At 35.0% G+C, this 25,819-nt stretch overlaps 1 protein-coding gene across 1 annotated transcript; it reads right to left on the bottom strand.

Annotated features, from left to right (window-relative positions):
* Window positions 1-1,127: 1,127 nt before the first annotated feature.
* LOC126829583 (glutamate receptor 3) lies at window positions 1,128-22,226 on the bottom strand. The gene is made up of 17 exons (XM_050559535.1): window positions 21,902-22,226; window positions 19,592-19,762; window positions 14,311-14,559; window positions 13,258-13,454; window positions 12,026-12,079; window positions 11,666-11,830; window positions 10,872-11,066; window positions 10,158-10,265; window positions 9,898-10,002; window positions 9,477-9,683; window positions 8,355-8,707; window positions 6,830-7,028; window positions 5,972-6,219; window positions 5,089-5,200; window positions 4,787-4,924; window positions 1,559-1,690; window positions 1,128-1,347 (listed from the first exon to the last, which is right to left on the bottom strand). The coding sequence occupies exons 1-17, from the start codon at window positions 21,972-21,974 to the stop codon at window positions 1,276-1,278; spliced, it is 2,778 nt and encodes a 925-aa protein (XP_050415492.1). The 5' UTR covers window positions 21,975-22,226; the 3' UTR covers window positions 1,128-1,275.
* Between the last annotated feature and the right edge of the window lie 3,593 nt (window positions 22,227-25,819).

Here is a 25,819-nt window from a genome sequence, read left to right as displayed (position 1 = left end):
AGATTCCTCTCTGTGTCAGATGTTTCCTGGTCCTGCCCTACACAGTCTGCCCGTGGATGGTTATCGTCGATAAGGACCAGAACGGTGTGGATTTAGATCGTTCTCGACCTGAAGACCATTTCAGAAAGGCCCTGGTTCGATGTGACTCCGATCGTTCTTACCTGAAATCGATTGTTCCATAGATAGTTTATACAAATTGCTACTAGATGGCGCCATTAACTGGGGTTCATGGCTAATAACTTAGACCGTTCTTCCCTTAGGCTCTTCAAGTGTTTCCTCGCTTGTATATGCGATTGATGCCATAGTTTTTGACAGATCTTTATTAAATTTTGTCTGAGGCATTGGGTTCATGAGCGGGCGAACCCTAGTCCCCCTTTACCGAAAACCTCCCGAACGCGATAGATGTTACAGTTTTTAACATTTATTTTAAATTTAGCCAATCAGAGTATGAGCCTCTTGTATGACAACCGGTTGTTTAAATAAAGGTCGTAATATAGCGAATTAGTGAACATTATAACTGGTTGGTAGAACATTCTGTGAGTAGATCGCATAAGTAAATGAATGAACAGTTGGCTGGACACAGGCCATCATTAACTTCTATACTGGTTACGAATTTACTGCAACTGTTATTAATAGTCTTTCTCTTTTCCCTCTTTTGTGGACATTTTGGTGATCAATCGAAAAAAAGGGATTGTATATACAATTTCTGCCTTGTGATCGCCATAAATATAGCAGTTTTAACAAGCTTGCATACACGACAGAGATCAGATTTCTTGAAGGCATGCCTATTCATATTTTGTCACCACCCACATTTTCTTTTCGAATAAGGTGCTGTTGAGACAAGGTTAGTGTGTGGTATTTCCAAGCTTTTCGTGGCTATCTTTCATTATTAAATTTAATTAAAATTTAATAGGTCTATATGTGAATCAGCGCAACCAAGATGGAATCTATCAGCTAATGACTCAGTTTACATAAGAAGTACCACTATATAATACTATATTGGCCCCTTTTTCTACAAAAGGCTTATTTACACCACCCGGTCGCCCCCCCACCCTTCCCCATGCCCTGCCCCATGCCCCCTTAATTTCAAGGTGGACAGCTTGAATCGACATTTATTCACGTTGTTTTCTTCAACATTTTATTTATATCAAAATTGGAATAAAAATAAATTAAAAGCATAGTTATATAAATATTTACACGTAAAGTAAGCTATGAAAGATAATAGTCACGTTCTGTAATAAGAGAAAACATTGTTCTGCTAGTGTGCATTATTAACTATATTTCTGTGTGATCTGAAGGATGAGAATCAAAATGGATCAGTTGAGCACCACCAGTCGCCATATTATACTGAAAATAAAAACACATATTATATATATTCATTAAGATATCTAAAGATAGAGGCTAAGGAAGTATATATGGTTACCTAATGCAGTTTAAAAACCTAGGCTCGATAATGTCAATTACTTTCTGACATAAATAAGTTCTATTTATTTAAATTCTAAACATCCTACACTTTCCAGTGTTCTAGTTAGCTTGTATAAATTTATCAGTTACGTACTCCTCCATTTTCACGTTCTGGTGAGTAGGAAGTAACACCAGGACCAGCACCATCAAGATTATCTCTATCCACATGCCGCCGTCTTCTCGTTACGACCGTTTGCTTTACGGCTGGGCCCTTCTTGGCATTTTTCTTTTAATATATAAAGAAAAGAATATGCACTGACATTTATGAAAATAATTACACCTAGCTGTGTAGTTTTCAAACTGAATACTATAATAGTGATAAATTTGTCAATTGTTTGTATTTCATTCTTTCAATATTTCATTCGTCTATTATTCATTCATTCAATGAAACATTTCTATTATTCTTATGTTTATATTAATCCTTTAGTATAAATTAGACCTTAAGCTACTAATCTGATGACAGACGACTGGCAGCTGATATTAATGGGTTTAATTCCAATCTTATTGTTTTGTTTTATTGTATTGTCTTTATTATTTTAATATTTCCTACTTTACGATTGTTAGTAACGTTTGTGTATTGTTAATTTCTATAGGATACCATTGTATTATGAATATCGATTTGTACATCCATAAAGCATCCATAGGATTTATCCTGTTTCCAGGACAGTTACTCTGCCTGTCAGACGTGTTGTTCTGTATGATAGTTAATGTTTAATGGTATTAACAGTTTAAAGGATAAACCAGTGTATAATCTCACTTCTACAGATTGGTGGAGTGTCTTGTGGGACAAAGTCTCGTAACTTCTTACAAGCGAGTAAGTTAAATCTATACAATATTGTCAATATGGAAAATATAGTTATCCCTGGTGAACTGACGAATAGATTGAAAACAATGGGTATAATTATTAAGGCCAACTCATGCAGAATTGATCTATGAGAAGGTAAAACTTCAGTTGTTTTAACTTGATCAGGTTTAATTCAGTGAAGAATAGAAAATCGACAGTAAGCAGAAATGAGTTTTTATAAGAGGACAGCGGCTGAAACAGATGCTTGCTGCCAAAGAATCGACGGTACCTTCAGTGAATGTAATTGGTACTAACATCAATATAGCTGTTCACACGAACGATATAGTGTCAAACGAAGTGCCCAGATAAAAGTTCTACAGCAGTAGACCACCTACACTAAATATACACAGACTGTTGACTAGTCACAGATCTGGCCAAGGTATTAAAAGGCGTGTGAAAAATGATAAATGATTAGATGACAAGCTTGACAAAAAAGCCATTTCCCACATTGCGACAAACCGAACAAGGTTTCGCGTCTAGAACCGTGGTTGATGGAAAATCGAAACCAGTTTGATATCCATGCATTTCCAATAGGAGTATGGACATTACCCCGCGGAGAAGTTTAAAACTTGCAGGCGGCTTCCATTCCTAGATAGATGCAAAAACTGGGAAAGTCCAACTAAAGGTAGAACGAGAAGGTTCTGAAACGCAAAATTCAGACATATATACAAGGATAGACTGGGAAGACTGGGATGTTGTTGCCAAGGAGAGCCCAATATTCTTTAAACATACATTATGCAAGGATTAAACCTGCCTGTCTTTCTTTAGGGCTGAAATGTTATTAGCCAATCCTGACCATAATCAACTCTCGATGCCATTAAAAGTCCGCGATATTTAGCGGATTGTGAAGGATGATTAAACGTAAAAATGGATAATCGAAACTTTGTTTATTATCGTACCGACTTTAGTAATGATGATCGAGGCTAGCCTAAAATTCAAAAGCTAATATCTCGGTTCATAGTGGAGCAGTTTGACTGAAATTTTCAGCATATTCTATTAACGTTATTTATATTTTTTAACTATTATAGCGAGATCTGTCATCTCTTTTATCTAATCTACCACAATGCTCCTTTAAGGATATAAAACACAAGTTACCTCCACCCCCACCCCCCGTTAACAAACCCACGGACAACAAATTCACAAATCAGATCAAGTATATGGATCCATGGACTAGTCGTAAACGCCCACTGCGCTGTACAGTCTCGGACCTGCAGTGATACACACTTCACTCAAAAATGAAAACAAACTAACAGTAAAGGTAGCAACTCAAGAAAAACGAGAAAGGAGAACATTTTCCAAACGTTTTATTATACTAGTGTGAGTCATAATCGACCATGTTCTACATGTAAATGTAGGCACATTGAAGGAAAAAAACCTTTACTTTTTAAGTAAATGATCGCCATTGTTGTGTACGTTCCGATTTGAGTGCATGGATGCTAAATGTGGCTGTTATGGGCATTTTGGAAAAGTATTTAAGCGTGGTTTTATTTTATTATGATACGAGGACGAATCATTTTTCAATATTTCAATAGTTCATTATTCATTTATTCTATAATCATTTCGACGTTGAGCTACTTATCTAATGACAGACGGTTGACAGCTGAAACATTACTTTGGTAACTTTGGTGTATTGTAAATTCCCTGGGCCCTGTTTAGTGTTTCTCAAAATCTTAACTAAAGATAAAATCCAAATTTTAATAAATACTTCATTTGATTGGCTAAGCACGAAAATCAATCTAATATTATCCAATCAAATTACTAAAATTTGGATTTTATCTTAGTTAAAATTTCGTGAAACAACCCCCAGGACACCATTTTATTATCAATGCCGATTTGTACATTCATAAAGCGCTCTAGCTTGTTTCCAGAACAGTCACCCTGCTTGCCGGAAGTTGTTGTTCTGTGTATATGATAGTTAATGTTTACCAATGTGAAACAGTTTAAAGGATAATTTTCACAATAAACCAACTTTTCTTCGGGACACCATTTCGGTGCTTATCACAATTTTAACGTCCAATACATTACATATGATTGTTTACACATAAAGGAGTTGGGAAACCAGCGTATTTCTCATTTAAATATACTTTAATTTCTATCTATTTTTAGTCTACTAGGGACTTATATTTAATATGAGTTCTTAGAAACCAGAAACTCGATTGTATTAATATACAGTACGATAATTACAGATAAATTTTATCAATATATAATCACCGTTATAGCCATGCAGGTATGTATATTATTATCATATAGCATGAAAATTAAAATTCGAACAAGTGATATGGATAGTAGGCGTGACCACGTGGCTTTACTGAAGTTATTAATAATCACATAGGTTGTTAATTTTACTTTCAATTGTAGCATAAGTCCAAAATCATACTCCAGTAACAATTTTTAGTCTACCTATAACACAAATGTCATTGACGTTATGGTAATGCTCAGTGGAATACTAAACCAGCAATAGAAATTTAATATATCTACCTTCGCTTTATTTGCGTATAATTTTCGTTGAACCAAATATTCTAATGATGAGGTTATCATGGCCAGGACAAGTCCACCAATTAATATATGGAAGATACCAGATACGTTACTTAAAGTTAGGGCACTCTGTGAAGCATCCTGTTATAAAATGATACCAACAGATTATATATAAATGTTTAAAAGTTTATGTAATGTTCAAAAGTTTATATAGTGCCCTACATACTACTGTTACTGTTGTCATTTTACTACTGTCATAACTACTATTGATACTAATATTACTACTATTATTGTATTATACTTGCCTTACTCCCATCTGCATTCCCACATTGCCCTTTATCATACCACCACTTCTGTTCTAATTTATGCAATTCTCCCACTTCACGTAATTCTAATACAGCAATATTTATAGTATCTCTTGATAAAAAACCAATACATGATTATGGAATATTATGTCATAAAATGATTTGATAACAAAAAGACGTTTGGTGGTAGGAGTAACACAATGACCTAAACCGTTACATCTTCCAAAATAGACATTTAGCTGTAATAGCTCAGGCGCCTTGCATCATGGGTTTAAAGTTATTTCACCACTATGAGTTTTTAAGCCCACCCTCACCCCAAAGATAAAGGTCACCGGGATTCAATGTGGTCTTAAAACTAATTCCATGTCATATCCCTCAACTGTGCGGCTCAACCAGTCTCAAACTTCTACCGGGGTTCTGATATACTACAAATCGACTTTAGCTTTATTCCCACAGACATCCCCGGGGAGAACATCCCGCCTCCTCATGGCAAATAATATAAATACCGGTATTGGATTTTAGTGCCCCCACGGATCTTGTTTCTTATGCAAATTCAGCGGTCTCCATGTCAATTCTCTCCCCTTTACATTCTTCAGATCTATTACATTAAATAAACTATAACCAAGGTTACCATTACTATTAATTGAGCCCACTTCAAGTAAAGGACAAATGAAATATAGAATTAATAGATGCAAATGCCATTTTGCATATTGATTTATATGGACCTTAAATAATAATACAGAGTTGATGTTTATACCAAATAGGCTGTTATTGGGAACAGTGCTGCCCTCTGCATTCATTATCTAACCATTTTGTATTTTCGTTCACTTTTGCATACCGAAAAGGAAATTATCTTACGCTTTATTATTTATCACCAACTGACCTATGAGGATAACCAACAGGTGTAGCTATACCATATCCTTTATTATCTAAATTATCACCCACTCTAATAGTATCGCATGGTTCACGTTGATTATAATAGTTATTCATTGTTGATTCCAGTAAAAAGGCGTATTTTCCTTTGTTGTTTCTAACCATTTCAACACCATTTTCAACTGCCCCGTGTAATACTGTGTCTTTATTGTCTTTCATATATTTATACATAATGGAATACACTGGCACTTGGGATTCCTAAAATAAAAGTAATAAATAAATAAAAAGTATAACTGTTAACTTTATACTGAACAGCAACCAATCATGGTATTGTAGTTCATCGAAGTTTAACAATATTCTATAACATTTCTATAACTTTTTGGGGGGTTGGATGGCCGAATGGTTAGATCGTGCGCGCTGTATCATAAGGTTTGTCATTGAGTCAACTGGCGTGGTATCGATTACCCGGTTGTATACGTGACAAGGAGTAAGGTCCCTTGTCCAACCTCGTGGGTTTTCTCCGGGCCCCTACGGTTTCCTCCCAGTGCTAAAGACCCCTACGCGCAAGCGAATTATTGAAATAAAATTGAACCATATGTTAGTCCCGAAATGACCTGGTTTATGTCGAGTGGACGTTAAACCCTCCCCCCTCTCCCTCTCTCCCCCTCTCTCTTCTCTCTCTCTTTCACTATTCATATTATAGTTATCTACCTTTCTTTTAAAATATTATCAATATGCCGGCTGATCGCATTAGACTTGTGTAATCTCACATCATCAACAAGTCGCCTTTTTTTGACACCATGGACGACGGTCGGCCGTGGATGTATATTTATTTAGCGTTCAACACCTTCCCTCAACTAATATTTACCTCGAAGAATGTCCACGATGAACCTTCAGATTTTGTCCCATATTTAATATCACTTTGTTTAACTAAATCATCAGCAGAAGCTATAGGTGTTAACATTTTTTCAATGGTAAGAAAAGCAGCTAGATTAGCAGTATAGGAAGAAATAATAATTAAAGTAAAAAACCACCAAGCACTCCCTATCAAACGACCTGAAAGTGACCTACAAAGGAAAGAAATACCATCAAATAACATACCATAGATCCATCGTCCTATATTAAAAATGTGTAATATCCTGAAGATTTATAATCAGTTACACTGTACTAAGGATATACATTATTTATCATATACGTTTATTGTATAACAAGCTAAGACATATGAAAAAAAGATTACATTTTTTAAAAATATAATGATATTATAAGAAGAGCGATGCGTCCAGGGTCTGGTATGTACCTAAGGTTGCCTCCTTTGGTAGAACTTTAAAATAAGGTGAAACCACACTCTACCAAATATAAGCACATATAAAGGCGTATCATCTAACATATTATCAAAGTTTTATTCTTATTGTTTTATCGTTACAAAGTAATGTGTTTCAATTGACAAAACTGGCGTATAATAGACGAGTCTTAAAATATATTCCACAAGGCCCTTATTTAAAGCAAATCATCATTTTCTTTATATTTTTTACAGCGTCTAAAATTAAGCCTAAAATATTCAAGGCGGGGGCGGGGGGGGGGGGGTATAATATTATAACCAGGTTTTCATGCTCTATTAATGTAAATTATAAGATACAATTGAAAATATTATAATTTGCAATTTTTTTGTGGGTGTGGGGGGTGGGGTGGAGGGATTTTATTTATTCACGTTTTGGAGAGTTAAATAGTTAGATGATACGCCTTGAATTCTCATTAAGAATTGAGCAAGTGCTTCGACTTGAATCTTATATGATAAGAATCGTTGGGAGCAAATCTTTATATTATTTTTATTTACTAGCAATAACTTATGAAAGTCGGTATTTTGTATATTTTAGCAGCCAATATAATCATAGTCCAGATATGGAAATAATTGTTGTATATATTAAATATATAATCCTCCGTTTTGTAAACATTTACAAACCCAATACATGTTTCTATCGTATCGATTGTGGTGTGTCTTGATATTGATGTTGCTAATGATTAATGGGTAATGTAATTTTATATACAAGGAGAAACGTGTTTTATTTTCCAAATCTATTTTCTTTTAAAAATACTTTGATTTTATCGTTTTCTCATTCATTATGTTTTCCACATAAAAAATAAAGATTTTCACAAATGCAGAAATTAAATAGCGTTTCCTAAACATTCGCCTGATTGTTATTAGATCCTTTCTGTTAACTGTGTATCTCTAATTTGCTTTTGTTAATCTAAACAACATGGTATAGAACTATTTGATGTAGCTACAATTTCTTTATTATAGAGATAACTGTATATTCTAGAACTGAAGTCATTCTTAATCATAAATAAATCTGCTCCCAGGATCAACTAATAGCTAATCCTTAAAAGTAACCAACCTCGGGGATATATCAGAGCCCTGTTGCATCAACGCCCCTAAGGAAAACCACATGGTATTGGATATTGTAAACGTGTTGGCGACTTCTTCATCTTTATCTCCATCTCCACTCCATTCATAAGGACTGAATCGACCAACAAAAAATAATACGAAACTGACAGCTAGAAATCCGATACCAATACAAATCCATACTGTTTTGTCCAATGGTTGCATAAAAGAGAAGACACCTGGTTTTTGCTTATCCGGTTTCTTTATCATTATACTGATACCAGTACTCATAAATGGTTTAGAGAAATCTACAGCTCGTTCACGTTCTTCTGTTATAGTCAAAGATGCAACAGCAATATCTTTCTCCTAAAAATAAAAATAAAACTATTTAAAGCCTTTTATAGTTTTAGTGGTGACTCACTATCATATTTTTGAAAACAACTGAAATCTTTTAATAAGCGCGATGAAGTTAGCTTGTTGTTCGTTGTTGGTTATTCGCGAATAATGAACCACGAACTAGTTTGTTGTTCGTTATTCACCAGATGTGGAATTAATAAAAGCGCCTTTACAGGGAATATGCCTGGAGAGGTTTTTTATGAGCCTAATTGATTTATAACACTTCAAAGTCTTGAGAAATAGATTTTAACAAGCTGTTTTTCTACCTGAAAAACGAGCTGTTTTACATTGGCGAATAATGAAGCACGAACTAGTTTGTTATTGGTTATTCACAAAATATGGAATTTTATAAAGAATACGCCGGGAGTGGGTATTTTATGAGACTAATTGGTTTTTAACACTTCGAAGTCTTGGGAAATAAGATTCTAAAATGCTGCCTTTCTACGTAAATAACGAGCTGTTTCATGTTGGCGGATAACGAACCACGAACTAGTTTGTTGTTCCTTATTCACCAGATATGGAATTAGTAAGTGGTAGAAACCAATTAGGTCCATAAAATACACTACCGGCGTATTCCCTATAAATGCGCCTTTATTATAAATTACTTATTATATTACTAATTCCATATCTGGTGAATAACGAACAACAAACTAGTTCGTGGTTCGTTATTCGCGAATAACGTTGCTCCTTGTAAATTTCAAATTAATACATCATTTGATTTAATGTTTGTTTATTTTACCTTTCTGACTAGTTCTCCTATCATACCAGTCCATGAACCATTTTCTAACTTCTTACCATAATCATTACTCGGCAACAATACGTATTCAAAACCAACCTTTTTAGCCACTAAAGCTATTAAATCTACACAGTACCCTTCATAACCCTGAGATCCTCCATGTGGTGGTTCCCCATCTCTTTCTTTCTTTATCATTGTAAATGGTTGTTCCTGGAATTCATCATCAAATTAGAAACCATGATTAAATGCGGTACCTATTTTTATTGGAAATAGAACTAATTGGGCGTTTTACCCAAGCAGCCATCACCCCCTCACACCAACGTATTTATAGACAGACATCACAGATTTTGGTCTATAGGCAATTTAATTTATATTATTGACATATTTTAAATCTGTGTTAACCAAATTGTTTATAGTTTCTTACCATTACTGTTGCTATTTTCTGAGTTCGGTTATAAAGTGATGATGCATTTATTTTGATGGTGTAATCCGGCAATTCTTTAGAAGTACGAGGTGTCCAGGTTTTAATCTACAAGATAACATCCAGTATTAACATTTTAGAAAATAAACACTTGATGACACTTCTCTATCTGATCTAGATCTATAGCTAAATAAACACTTGATGACACTTCTCTATCTGAGCTATAGCTAAATACTGTTAATAAATTTTGTAAAGTGACAAACCTTTTTAAAGGATTCTTGGAATCCTAGATTCATCACATCTAAAGAATAATTAATCCTGACTCCATGAGCATCAAATACAATTAAACCAGTTAATCCCTGAAATCTGACCTGAAATACAAATATCAGTTGTATTTACAAATCAATGTATTTATATATACATGTATACATAATTTTGTATTCATGTAATTTGTATCCACATAATGTCGTCACATAGCACCCGTATTCATGCATCATTATCATCTGTATATCATTTAAATATATTAAAGAGCAAATTCTTCATAAATTTTCGTTGGAAAGTAATTTACCTTTAAGAAAACAAAAATGGAAATGAAATGGTGTTTAACGTCTTACTGTTCTGCTCCGACCTGGGCTAATGAAGACGGGCATGTGCTATGAGGGAAAATTTGCCCGGACAGCGGCACTACGGCCTACTCTTATATCGAATTCCAACTGTCAAGGGATCTTTTACGTGAACGTCAATGTGTACACGTGACCTCGGGTTTTCGTCCCACCCGAAAGACTAGACAGCTGTCCTTTGCAGGCCCTCCGTCCTGCATCACTGACAAGGGGGAACCACTGGATGAACTTTCTCGGGCAGTGCAGGGATCGAACATCCGACCTCTTACCCACCGTGACCCCCCCCCCCCCCCTTTAAGAAAACAAACATTTGATATACTATATAACAAAGATAGGTAGAAATATATTTAAACAAACCTGTAACAGAGTATTAAGGACATAATGACCAAATCTTGATGGTCTCAATAATTCAGCTCTACATTGAACCTCCTGATTCAACTTGTCTTTATTCGGTCGAAATAATTTTTCATCTCTCAAATCATTTTGATCGTATAACGGTGCAATTGATTCATAAAGAGCCATAATGGCATCTATCATTAATGCCGTGTTCGTCTGTAAAATTTGATTGATTTTACAAAATTACAAGAAACAGTATATTAAACATACATATATGCAAGAGCTAAATCTGCCTATTACAGGTCTTTCTTTAGGCCTGAAATGTTATCTAAATTATCAATTAAACATTCATTAACTTATCCAGACCATAATTAACTCTCTATGCCATCGCTAGCCTGCGATATTTAGCGGTTTGGAATACATTTTGTGAAGGATAATTAAACGCAAAAATGGATAATCGAGACTTTGTTGGGTTTTTTATCGTGCCGATTTTAGTAATGATGATCGGGGCTAGCCTAAAATTGAAAAGCTAATATCTCGATTCAGAGTGGAGCCATTTGACCGAAATTTTCAGCATATTCTTTTTACGTTATCTATTTTTTTTTTTTTTTTAAAAAAACTATTATAGCGAGAACGGTCAACTCATTACCTAATCTCCCATAATTCCCCTTTAAGGAACTGTAAATTAATTAAGAAATAAATACGACCAATTTGTAATTTATCTCTGGCTGTAATTAATTGGGTGTCATTATTAAACATGTAAATAAATAAGACAATAATTACCTTACCGTAAAGAATAAATTAAATTACTTTACCTTAAATGGAAATATATTTTTGAATTGTCGACTGTATTTCTGTGCCAATCGTCCCCATCTTTTGTACATATCACCATAAGTATTGATCACATTAAATGCTGTTATATTTACACCGCCATATAAAAACATGTCGTAAAAATTTGAGCTGTTCAGATCTACAGCACCCTGTAGTTCAAAATTATCATAAATATATAAAAATAGCCAGAGACATAGAGACTTAGCTCCCGAGATCAAAGGAAATGACAGGCGGATAATGACTTCAAATCAAATGTTCTATGGGAGAAGCATTAAAAAGGTTGAGTAAAAGTTATACTTTCGTATCAAGATATATTATATTACATCTTTAAACATTATACATACCAATCCTGACAGTATATAATGATAATTATCTCTGTTCATTCCCATATCAACAACCTGTAATTGACAACCGTTAAAAGAGTTACGCCCCTTTTCACATCTCAACACTACAGAAAATACTATTCCCGATCTTTAGAGCTTTTAGACCTCTGAAACAAACATATTTAGTTGAAGGGATGTTGGGTGGCTTAGGAAGGACCGTTTGTTGAAGCAAAGGGCAGTGGCATGACAACGTTTAGCCTCGTGAATATGTATTTCATCGACATGTTAAGTCTAAACTGGGCAAGCGGGGGCCTTTACGCCCTACTGCCAGCCGCCCAAAACCTCAAACAAATCATCCCTCTCTATTTCGGAGATTTGGCAGTGAGGCGGGCCAGACTGCGCCCGCACGCCATCTCATCAGTTATCCAGATTAGACATTACCTTATATGCTACTTGTACCCAGGAGTAACAACGCCTTTGCAGGCTTTGGAAGGATTTTATGAATGGTCCTTAACATCATGTGGGCTATGTCTCTCAAACAAAAGGCACGATTGCACCTTTAATCAAGAAAATGGGGGTGGTAAAAGTTCTTAATCGCTCGCCTATCTCCCACCTAAGCTAGATGAGGCTTTTATACGACTGCCTCGTCTTACAAGTTTCATAAGAAAAACCTGTCTGCGATATCACCCCAGGTCGAAGCGGACGAATAAGATATCTGATAAGAAAAGGCAGCTGACATCTTGGGTAGTCTAAAATACACACACACACGTATAGTATTGCACATCGAAGGTCTGGCTTTGTTAGTTTAATGTCTGTAATGTGAAGCTTAGGAAGTTAATGCTCTCACGTAATGTATGGCTTCTTTTACGCTTCGAATCTATGACGTTTTGAAGGTAATATTGCGACACGCTAAATATGTACATAATTGGCAGAACCCTCATGATCTATATAGAAAGCACTATAGGTAGTTAGTTTTCATAAACAGTATCGCGCTCGGGGATGGGGGAGGGAATCCCTCCCCGACTTACTTGTAACTATTAGAAATATGGTTCCACCAAAACAAAAACCACAAAGCATGCTTGACGTAACTGTTCTAAAATAGTTCTATTAGTTTAATACCCTACTATAGTATTATGATACCGTCAAATAGTTCTATAAGTTTATTAAAATACCCTACTATACTACGGTAAAATAATTCTATAAGTTTAATACCATACCTGTTTTAAAATAGTTCTATAAGTTTAATACCATACCTGTTCTAAAATAGTTCTATAAGAGTCGGCTGATGACAAATCCAATACAATTCTCTTGATTTCAAATTCTTTATTATCCAGTCGTCGTAGCTGATCATATGAATTTTCAACAGATTTAATTCGATAAGCGTCAATTATTATATGACCATATTTTCGTCTTTGAAAGTATTGATACACTTTCTGTAATCTCCATAAACCTGAAAGTCGAAACAGGTAGATGAGTTAAATATATCATTAACTGAAGAATCTGTGATGCAGATAAATGTATTCTACTTGATTCGAACATTGTCATCGTTTAAATATATTTTGAATATGGAACATGTAATAAAAATATGCTAGATATAGAGAAAGTCAAAATACTCCTATACCTCGCTCTTCGGCATCCTATAATATATTAAATATCATGAGAATTGTATTATACTTTATATTTAAAACACCCGTCTTCATTAGCCCAGTTGGTGCAGAACAGTGGGACTTTAAACCCCGTTTCATTTCTTTTATAATTAGAACATGCAGCCTATGAAATATCTTGCCATTAGAATTGTATATTGCACCTTATATTACTATTAGAGCATGTAACCTATAAAATATCTTACCGAAAAGAGCTTCTTTTTGTCCGTAGCGGCCAATGTATTGCTTAAAGTGACCGACAAGCAAAGATATGTTATAGATATGAAGTTTCTGCGCACCAGAAGGCGTGGATAAGTATCACTGGAGATATTTCAAAATAAAAACTGCAGCCATCTCGAATCACTCATTTTTAAGTCACATTGTCAAAATTCCAATTTTCCATAATTTTGTCAATTTTTCAGAAAAATTTTGGAAAAGATGCGAAGAATGAGCATTGTGCATACCATACCTTACCTTGTCGGTCTATATGTTGCAATACATTAGGTCCTTTTGCCCCTCCCCCCCCCAAAAAAAAATAAATAAATAAACAACAAAAAACAAAACAAAACAAAGAACAAACAAAAAACGGAAAAAACCAACAACAACGACGTGAAAATCGTATTATACCGTTTACTAGAACATTAGAAATAAAACACATCTTACCATCATCGGAATCGTATATATAATATACTTTAGGCCACTGTAACCTGTCAATCAGATCAATGACAACCTCAGAATAAGGTGGTGATAGACTAATATCATATTTATAAATATCTGTAGATGATGATCGTGATGGTGATACTAGTATATACGGTATCTGTAGAGCGTGACTATATGACTGTATAGTATTATAGGATACTGGGTGGCTAATACCGATGATTGCTGATACACCTTTATTCGCCATACTACAAACTGGAAAAAAACATACATAATTTGCATCATGACGAACCAAGATTATCTTCTCAACTGTCCATTTGTTTACTAACATGGATCGTACATTAATTTACGGAAAGCACCAATCTTTCAATCATATACATCAAGCTAAAATAATTTCGATAAAAAGGATATTCATTGAATTCAAGTTGACAAAGGGCCATAATTCAATAACAGTAATGGCATTTCACGAAATTAGAACTTGATCTGTAACGCTAATATATACAGCAGTGTATCGAATCTCAATCAAGTACCTCAAATTTAATTAAAAGGATACCCCAAAGCAAAATTTCATTGATTTTAAGTCAACAAATGGCTAAAATTCACTAAAAAAAACCAAAACAAACCGGGATCCCAAGAAACGCCAATTTGATCTGTAACTCTGTTATATACACCAACCCTAATCAAAATACCCAAATGTTTGACCTTGAATTAATTTTGATTTGATTATATGTCCACAAAGGGCCATAATTCAATAAAAGAAATACTGAATCCCACGAAACGTGTTTATCAGTAGAGACTTTTGGCAAACGTAAATTATTGGTCCGTATTGCGTATCCGTAACGATTTTGTGTGTGACGTCATCAATGCGTGTGTATTTCTCATACGTGATACGGCACACGGATACGGCAGCACGTATCGAACAGCTTTCATACGGATAAGGTCCGTATAACATCGTCGTCTTTTTACCGTATGTTTTGCTACTTTTAGACGCTGAAATGTTGTGCCGTAGCGTTTTTATAAATGTGTATCCTAGAACACGAAGGTGTATATTTGACGTGATATAACCATGGCAAAGACTGGAATTTAATTATTACTTTTGATGAGCTTTTTGCGGAATTTTCATATTTTTCCTGTCTGTCTGCACGCTGGTTGATCCCACGTGCTAAATTTAGGGAGGTGGGACCTTGCAAATCTGTAAAAGGGGTATATACTTTCTGAAATGATACATTAATGAAGATTTTTAATAAGATTAGACACTAATTTTAAAAAAAAAAATGTAAATAACTCAGCGACTGTCGAACGACTTCACTCCCTTTAGGAATTTGTAGGCTAGGTACTTGACTAGTACTGATGTTGATCTTGGTAGATAACTGCCATTATACTGTAATTAACTACGCTCAGCTCAGCTACCCATACGTACGCGGCGCGAAGTCTGCCAAAACTCTAAAACTAAATTAACGCAACGTATCACGTGACGATACGGATACGTTATACGGATAGGAAAAATTCCACTTGCCAAAAGTCTCTATTTTCTTGATACTACCGTATGATAGCCGACTCGTCTTTAGTCCTTTACGTGATGCCGCGTTCTGATTGGTGCACATATTTTTGGCACAGGAGGATTGTTTACTTCCGGATCTAGCACACGACGCTTAAAGCTACAGCTGTAGTTTCTAAATCAACGTAATAATAATAATAAAATAATAATTAAAGATATTAAAATTTAATTTCAAATAGATGACTTTTTTCAATAGACCATTAACGATTTCTGTCACAAGCCTGAAGCTGTGGCGATACGTGGATACATCCTTCAATGTTTTCACGACTATTTGTAGGGAAGAAAAGAAAGAGCCTGTTGTTACTGGGGGCGGGGGTCCCCCTCCCTCAAAACCATTCCCCTCGGGCATGCCACAGAGCCCTGTTCTCAGTCCAGCCAACTAGTCTAGATTATCTCAAAAGTGTACCACATGAAAATCGCACAGCAATGTACCGTACACCTTCAGGTATTACAAAAACACTTTTGAGCTAATCTAGCCTAGTTGGGGGTCATGGCATTTAGGGCGTGGTTTAGGGCGTGGAATACCACGCCCACCACCAGAAACCCGACAGACTTACATTCTGATGATACCAGATATACATACATTGATACTATATAGGGGAAAATTGGTGCACTTTCAGCTAGGTTGGCCCCCTGGGCTACTGGTCTATATATACATTTTGTAGAGAACGGGGAACATAGGTGCCAAGCGGCTTTAATAATAAAGTTGTATAGGCGAGTTCAGCCATCGCCGTGGAAAGGCTGTCTTAATGTACCATGTTAATGTTATTGTTTGGTTCCTGGTGTAGTTTAATTTATGTTTCCTATTTGATTAAGGTTCCTGTTTAATTTATGTAGCTGTTTTACATTTATGTTCCTGGTGTGAATAAATCATTGTTTACGACACTGATCCCAGTCTGAACAATGTCAAAGTGCCGCCGTATACTCAATTAAAATGATTTATATACTGGGGTTTTAATTTGCGGTGTCACCTAATTACTTAATTTGTCATGCAACAAAATAAACAAATGGACCTTGAAATATTTGTTTCCCTGTTCAATTCCAGGACTTTCTGGTTTAATGCAATCAACCGTTCCTAGCCCACTACCTCAGAATAATATCGGAATATATTATCTGTCATACAAATTGAAGTTAACCATACAGCTTACCTGGCACACAAACAATAAATCAAAATAATATTTTTTTTTACTGAATGGTTTAAAATTAGTGTTAGTGCTTCAGGAAATATTTCACAGGTGGTAAGAATAAGGCCTATGAACCAAGAACAGTGAAATAAGCTTTTAGGCTTACTGTTTTAATATTAAAATATTGCATCACGATTTTAATTATGGGTGACTGGAAATTGAATAAACTATTAAACTTCAGAAAATGGGAGGGGGGAAGCACATTTTTTTTATTCTAATTATCCGCGTGTAATATATATTTTTTTATCTGATATTAGGATGGAGACCGAAGTTTTTGACTGTTGAAATAAGCAGAATTTATATTTTTAAAATATGTTTTACAAAGACCTTTAACTTTGTTGTGCGATTGATTTGGCTTCAGTAGGCGTAAAAAGATAACATTTGTAAGGTAAAAAATGGAAATATTTGTTTAGGTATGAGTGAAATAGATTTATTTACTAAAATAGCTAAACGATACTTCTTCTAAAAATCTTGTTTATTGAAGGGACTGCGCATGAATTAATAAAGGTTATCTGCATCCTTGATATCTGAAACTAAAAATATTTAAAATATATCATACATTATTATATTAATTTGGCCATATTATTTCAATTAATATTAGTAATCTTTTGAAAATAAAAGTAGACCTATAGTAAATAGAAAAAAAGGTAAACAGTTTGAAAAGTGTTTATTGGTTAGGCCTATACCATTATCGTCTTCTTTACAGGATGAAAAATTCTGCAAGTTGAACATAAAATTGATAAAGATTTATAACACAAAACCATATTATTTTATTTTTAATGTGAATAATGAAAACTCGCTGTTGTCGGTTTTTAAAAAGTAGCTGTCAAACTTGACTATCACTCAGTATCTCGAAATCGAGATTTTCATCAAGACCAACTTGACGTACTAATTACGCATAATTACCGAAAATATATTCTTACCTCGAAAATGGCTTCCAATTATTGATTCTACAAATCATATGATGACATATTTAATAAATGTATTACCGTATACCGGTAAAAGAAACAAACAACGAGAGCAGACAACCGGAAGTAATCAATCCGTCTTCTCGCCGTTTCACGCGTTTCGCAACATAACGTCGAGAATCCAGGAGTCGGTAATCATACGGTATTATGTATGGCCAGTTCATCCCTGCTGTAAAAAAATCCGTAAAAATAAAAGTGACAGACAGACGTATAGATCCCGGTTTGCAGACAAATAAAAGGTTTTATCAAAATAAAGTCTGTTAAAGACTAGTGCTGATATCAAGTATGGATGCATCGCCGATGCATCGATTTGGCTGACGCCGATTCGATTCTCGGTCCTTTTTTGTATTATCGATGCATCGGCAAAAAATACTAATAATTAGCTTTATGTGTCCGAGGAGTGCTAGTCCACTAGAATAAAAAAAAACACCTTTTCAATATGTTTTTATAATTCAAAATAAAACAATATATATGTAACGGAACAATTCAATGAATCCCGCACGAACTATTATTAGGCTTGACCTGTTTACCCTACGTTCCGTTATGTTTGTCTCCATTTTCCAGTGACTACAAAGACTGCGTTTGCTGGTTACGTCCCCTGGCTATCGTGTCCTTTAATCCCAAGGTCAATTTCACGGTTCATTTAAATGACCAAACGAACTGTCAGAAGGATAATATTTCGCGGCCGGTTCTTAACGCTAGTTTTAAAACGATTCAGTCTTATTTTCTGCCACGAGCAATAGAGAATTCATAAACCCCTATAGACAGGCTTTGATACGATCCATATAAATAATGCAAACACTGTCTCTTGTAATCACCCCACCCCTTCACAACAAATTTGAACAATGGCTAACAAGTCTCAATTGAAGTGAATCGGACGATATTAATGTCATAATAAATAACAGAAGAATATTGTGAAATAAATTTATTCAAATAAATCGACATTTCTATAATAGGCCTAATGATAATGTTAGGGAAAATTATGTTTCTATCAGAAATACTAATGTTATTTCTGTAATTTTTGATTAACAAAATGGCGGCAAATTCCCAATGCATCGTTACGAGAATCGATGTTTGCATCCGATGCATCGATGCGTAAAATTTTACTTGATATCAGCATGCACTATTAAAGACACTCCACACACTGTTCTGCAAACAGTTTGGAACGTGCATAGAAATATAATAAAAACCGTAATGTTATTTATGATATATCATAGAAATATAGATTATATTAAAATTAAAATATATAGACAGACCTCAACGACCATGGAATACCACTCGGTTTATTCAATGGTTCAAGAGAGGGTATCCCTGCGCAAGTATTGACGTAATTCTGAAAGTGACGTCATTCTGGACAAAAGTAGTACGTGTCCTATGATTGAATACAACCATAGGTTATTCAATGGATGTATTCAATGGCTGTTTTCAATGATATTTGCTTTATTTGCATGTAGTTATAGAATAAAGCAAAATAATGATCATGTCTCCAAAAAGGTTAGCTTAGATTAGATAATCATTTTGTTATCTGGATGTTCTAAAGTGTGTATAATAAGTAGATTAATTAAAGTTGGGCTTACTGGCAGCTCCTAGTTTATAGTTGTCAGAAACATCCGTTCTGTTAATCGACAAAACCTTTAACGTCATTCTGCGTCCGCTTAACCTAGGAAACGTTGGGTCATTGTTGATAACCATAGTTGCAAAATTAAACGCCATCTCTGCTTCATGTGCATGTTCATCCAATATCAAGCCTGTAAAAGTAATACAGTTTTAGGATATTAGAAACAAAATAAACAAATCGCAAATTTCCTCAAACTGTAAGGTAAATGATAAGGTAAATGAGCCCACCAATATTCGCTTACATTTAACATGCTAGTGCCCAATAGGAGAGAGATAGACAGAGGTTTAAGTTCACTCGGCCATTTCGGGACTGACATATGGTTAAAATAATTCAATAATTCGAAGGAAACCGGAAAAAGCCCACGAGGTTGGACATCCGACCCTATACTCCCTGTCATGTACAAGCTGTAAATGGAAACCACGTCAGTTGACGCAATTACAGACCTTAATATCTAAAACGAACGCGCTAGACTATCGGTTACCCATCCCGCTACAGATAGTTGGTAAAAGTTATTTAAATTGCTTGAGGTAATACTGTGTGTGTTTGTGTCCTACAGTCTCATCCCAACCTCAAAAAACACAAAAGATGTACAAAATAAATTTGATATTACCACGCCACACCACACTATTGACTATGATTTAGGGCATATATCATTGCTCTACAAATTTTATTAACCCACTCAGTGTGTATCGGTAAAATAATATAAATTTTGAGATCATTTCAGCCTGTATTTTACTGGAACCTTGAACTATTAACAAGCTCTATGTAATGATAGACATCACACTGGTATAAATATTAAAGTAGCCAAGTCCCTAACTCAATACTATTCAAAGCCTTCGACATTAAAAAAAACCACGAATTATTGGTCAATTTAAATCAACAATGATGTTGAGATCTTACGTGAAACGATGGGCTTCCGATATCCAGTATTTAAGACAAAATAAACATTTTACCCTTGGTACACGAATCGTGTACCATAATGCGTTTCAGCGCCATTTGTAACAAGGGACTCGAACTTGAAGAACGAGGCTAAACATTTTCTACAAGTCATGTCAAACGCTGACGACATATTCTCATCTGGAGAGCATGCGCAATAAATACTATTGGTGTAGACTGAAATAATCAGACGCTAGAGATTGCCATTCGATTGAGACTTCTGGCGTATTTCGCCCAACATAACTGATTAGAAATAACAGTAAAAACGGAAACGATTGAATGTAAATCAGTTTATATACATTCATATTACATTATTACATACGTTGCGACCCATTTGTTTACATTTCTAGGTCCCAAATATTAGCAATTTAGCTCCTTAAACACGTCTTCAAAACATTTATTAAGAAACACATTTTTATTCTTTTACGCAACGTACCCCCCCCCCCCCCTTCCCCGACCACCAAATCTGTTAAATTGCGGGGTGTGCAGATATATACGTTACGCTTTTTATATAAGTTCACCGACTTGTAACTTTGCTGACGCTAGAAATACAAGTCGGGTTGTGTTTTAGGGGCCTAGGTAAAAACTTATATTCATTTCGTATAATTCACTACAAATTTAATCGGTTTAGTGGAATGTGTTTGTCTGGATCTTATGGCCAGGCCATCTTTAGTGGTGTATGCTAATGGCCATCATCAGGGAATACAGGGCTAAGTACTGTGTGTAATCCTTCCATTTGGATATTGATTTACCATAACTTTGATCAATGCCATATTACATTTCACATGATGCCAAATCATACTGCCTTTACAAATTTAGAATTAACTCGAAGTGTTGATAATGCAAACAACTAATTGAAAATCTCATGCCGTTAATTACGGCACGTTTTATTAAAATGATTCCCACTGACCTGACTTTACATTTTGGTTGCTAAGTAACGGGGTGTTTTACTGTATATCCATTGAATAGGGCCTGCATTATTTAATAAAGTTTACAGGTAGGGGTGTAGGGCTATAACAACATATAGATAGCAGAACCAGAATCTAAAGTAGGTTCGGGTCGAAATTCATGGGACAATAGCGACATGTATTGGAACACATCGCCTTTGTTTGCCCTTCCACAATAAGCGCATAGCTAAAATATTTTTGGGTTGGGGAGTACTGGGGAAAACGCCCAATTTTATTATGAAACAATAATAAATACATAATATATGCAACCTGTTGAATACGCATGAATTAGCAAAGACACGTTATCTTAACAGAAAAGAAAAATGCAATAATTACTTTCAGAATGATGAACTTATTAGAATGTAAATTAAAGAAGGGTTAGTTACCGATAGGTAGTTCCTTTGCTGTATCCCCCTCTGCTATTAGAATACCAACGATTAACATCAATATTAAACTCATTTTCTTTAATGTCTCCTGCTACCACGAAGCTTTAAAGATGGCCGACAGACACCATAAACACTTAGACACGGAAAAGAGAAATTCAGCCTTCACGTGACATCCAAAAGCGTGCAAAGATTCTCCATATATGTGTTAATTTACAAAAATCTTCAATTTCCACGCAATGGCTTTGTTACTGTTGTTTTCAATTGGTTTGCCACTATCCTACTTTAAAGCATCAGACATTTAACTGGAATGCCATGGATAGTTGATTTTAAGGCGGATGAAGAAAGAATGAATTATGCTAGGAGTACCCAGTGGATGTACTTGTATCGATTTAAGCTCGCCGCTTGCTGTTTGGAGAACATCACTCGCTATTATTATTGCCGGGATGATTTCAAAGATACATGCTCTTCACAAGAAATCAGATGAATCATGATATTTAGGCTTTTCAATTAATGAACATAGCCATTTCTTGTAGTTTAATTGTTATGGAATCTTAAACGCCAGTCCTTATCAATTTCTTGTAGCCCATTATCTGCGCGAATTTAACTGGGTATCATATTCTCTACACAAAATACTAGCTGTCTTCTAACCCAAATGTATAGCAATATTATGGTGTTCTATTTTAGCCACTGTTAGAGAGGTAGATGTGTGTGAGTGTGTGTTGGGTGTGTACGGGGTGGGGGGTCTTCTTGTTTTTCGTCACTTTAATGTATGACGCTTGGGAAAAGTACAATAAAAAGCATGTTTAAAGAGAATGAAATGGGATTTAACGTCTTACTTTTCTGCACCTTCACTACGGCCTTCGTTTACGTGTACAGGGGAACTAGGTTTTTTGTCCCATTCGAACGACTGTACAAATTGCTTAATTACATTAATGTTCATATGTTACTATTCGCCAATTTCATTTGTTTCATATTATAATTTTCAGAACTTGTCAAAAAAACATACCATACCCTGAATGCTTATATCAATTACAAAGACAGTAGTCTTCATAAGCATACCAAACCTGCATTGTATTAACCAAACAACTAGGAGAGTAAGACTTGCAATACTATTTCGTTTTATATAAGCACAACCTTAAATATATATATATTCTGATATTCCAACAATGGTATGCAAATCGTTATTAATTACCATGTGATAATGATCTGTATTTAATGTGTATTACATTCATCATATACAGCTTATGATAATTACAAGTTGTGTACAGTTATAGATATGAGTAAAGTGTTTGAATGGGTATTAGAGGGATTGCAACGTCTTGCTGGTTATTAATGTCCATCTGGAGGGAAGAGGTTTACCAGAACATGATACAATGTCAATAACGTTAATTTATAATACCATTATTTCCACAGAGGCATATCTAACGGTCATCAGTAATACCAAGGCAACAGCGTCTTTCTTAATTATTTGGGACATCACAGGCTAAATCAAACAATACCATTGCTACTTAAAGAAAATTAGTCTTTTCTCATGCAATAGGATGTAAGGAATTGGACACAGTAATCTATTAATGAAAAATTTACTGTTGTCATAAACCTATAATAAAACATTCAGGGGAGCAATTGGGGTTGATCATATTGGGCGGGTGGGGGGTAGGGGTGTAATTGTCTCCTTATATAAGATGGAACAGGTGAATAGACATTATTTTTATCGACGTTTTCGAACTAAGTATCGTCATTTGAGACTATTTAGTCTTATACTTAAAAGTCTTGCCTTTTGTAGCGCACCCCTGTATGACAAAGTGCAACCAGAAACCCTTACTTCGACTGATCGTAAAATGCTGATTGACTAAGACTATTGAGGAAAGGTTAATTTTTGAGTTATGCAAAAGCCGATGTGAATTCCAAATGCATGCAAAACACTTTGTCTATTTTCGTTTATACTGAGTTTACCTAATTTTTTATGCAATAAAGCGTTTTTCTGAATTAGGAGGGGGTTAGATGGCCGAATGGTTAGCTCGTGTGTGTTGTATCATAAGATCTGTCATTGAGTCAACGGGCGTGGTTTCGATTCCCCGGTTGTACTTGATAAGAAATAGGGTCACCTGTCCAGCCTAGTGGGTTTTCTCCCGGTCCTCCGTTTTCCTTCCAGTGCTAAAGACCCCTACGCGCAAGCGAATTATTGAAATAAAATTGCACCCTATGTTGGTCCCGAAATGACCTAGTTTGTGTCGAGTGGACGTTAAACCCGCTCTCTCTCTCTTCTCTCTCTCTCTCTCTCTCTCTCTTTCTCTGAATTAGGATTGTTGGACAGGCATTATTTCTCATCTTATTCAAGCATAAAGTTGATAAGATGCAACTTACAAAAAGTTATGCCCAAACGACATACATTTTTAGCATTAATCTTTACTTAAAATTGTTTGTTCTGGAAAGATTTGAACATTTATTTTGATGTTTGGTATCACATTCTCTGTAGAATTGTAAAATTACATTGAAATGTGTTTTTAATTCAGAAATAGGTTTCGATATATTGCTGTTCATTAGAAACACGTCCGACTTTAATTATAAGATTTGGCGTGACCACGTTTCTCTTTTAGCACCATTTGATTAGCTAGGTTGTCTGGGTTACATCTAATGACACGAACTATAATTAATATTTACGACTTTATTTGATACCAGGGGCACTTTATTACTTAACTTGAGTCCAAAGCATAAAAGGTGTTTGTTAGTAAAGGTTGGATTTGCCCGCCAGTTCAAGGAAATACAGGAGGTGCTTTTGACTTGTTGCTTAGCTGTAGTCAATCCCGATTATTTCTGGTTATTTGTAATCAGCGCTGTAGGCAATATTTTGTATGATTTCGTGGAAAAGAATTGGGATACCAGCCATAAAGCGAATATTTACGACATGTATCACGAAGATAGTAGGCTAGTGATAAAATGTCTGCCCTCAAATGGTCAATTTCTCCTAAGATACCAAGTTCTCGGTAAATCGCCAATTTTAAAGATATTTCTAACTAGCTAATGAAGTTTGATAATTAAATTATATCCCTCATTATTTTACGAACATCCGATTTAATTATATGGACAAATCCTAGAGGAAATCTCTGCCTTATACAATAAACTAATTGGCCAGAAATTGACCGAAAACTGCAATGAAAATATGATAAGGATATTGAGCGATGGTTGTGTTTTTAGAGTTAAAACTTCCCGTCTCAATAACCGCGACCTTAGCACTGTCACTTACCACAACTGCGTATAGATCGATGGTTTAAATAACCAAGTCACAATAGCGATATCATGCCGTGTAGAACACAGGTTTAAATAACTATAGGAGATAGAGAAACGTTGGTGAGTGTCGAAATGATTTGTATAATGTTCGTATAAGAAGTTCCACCACTAAATTCTAATTACATATTACACATATGACATCACAGCTTGAAGAAGAACGCATGCGCTAGAAAGATTGTCTTGTTATGGTAATAGTAGTTGGCAAGTTCAGCTGTAGTCAACACGTGTGATTGACAATTGATTGGTTCCAGTGATCAAATAGACTAAAAACATGGATTTCACTAGTATAATATTACACTGTTTGTCTCTAATTTGTGTTTGTTATGTAGAAACCGGGAAAATAAATCATGTACCAGTCGGTAAGTGTATATTTTTGTATATAAAACATGTTGCATTATTTTACTCTAGGTGCAGCATCCATATCCCTGACAAGGCGCACACCCCATCATTGATCGAAATGTCCAGTTTTTAACAATGAGACATTGAGCCAAAAACTATAATGGTTGAATTCGCGATGCATTATTGGTGTTGATTTTAAACTATGAAGTTAAATAGTATTTAAGAAATGTGTCTATAAGTAGTGTCTATCCTTTTGATTTGAATATCAGATAAATAAATGTATAGCTTTTA

Source organism: Patella vulgata, chromosome 8, assembly GCF_932274485.2.
Source record: "Patella vulgata chromosome 8, xgPatVulg1.2, whole genome shotgun sequence".
Taxonomy (NCBI): domain Eukaryota; kingdom Metazoa; phylum Mollusca; class Gastropoda; family Patellidae; genus Patella; species Patella vulgata.
The sequence above is the reverse complement of the archived record's forward strand: the minus strand, read 5'-3'. Positions and strand labels throughout refer to the sequence as shown.

What these genes read in the sequence shown, in the direction of transcription:
- LOC126829583 (XM_050559535.1), bottom strand. Translation starts at nt 21,974, where the DNA reads ATGAGTTTAATATTGATGTTAATCGTTGGTATTCTAATAGCAGAGGGG. An exon ending in ATTATATACTGTCAGGATTG is followed by an intron (nt 11,831 to 12,025) that starts GTATGTATAATG and finishes TTTGAACTACAG; the next exon opens with GGTGCTGTAGATCTGAACAG. An exon ending in TAGGAGAACTAGTCAGAAAG is followed by an intron (nt 8,708 to 9,476) that starts GTAAAATAAACA and finishes TTTTATTTTTAG; the next exon opens with GAGAAAGATATTGCTGTTGC.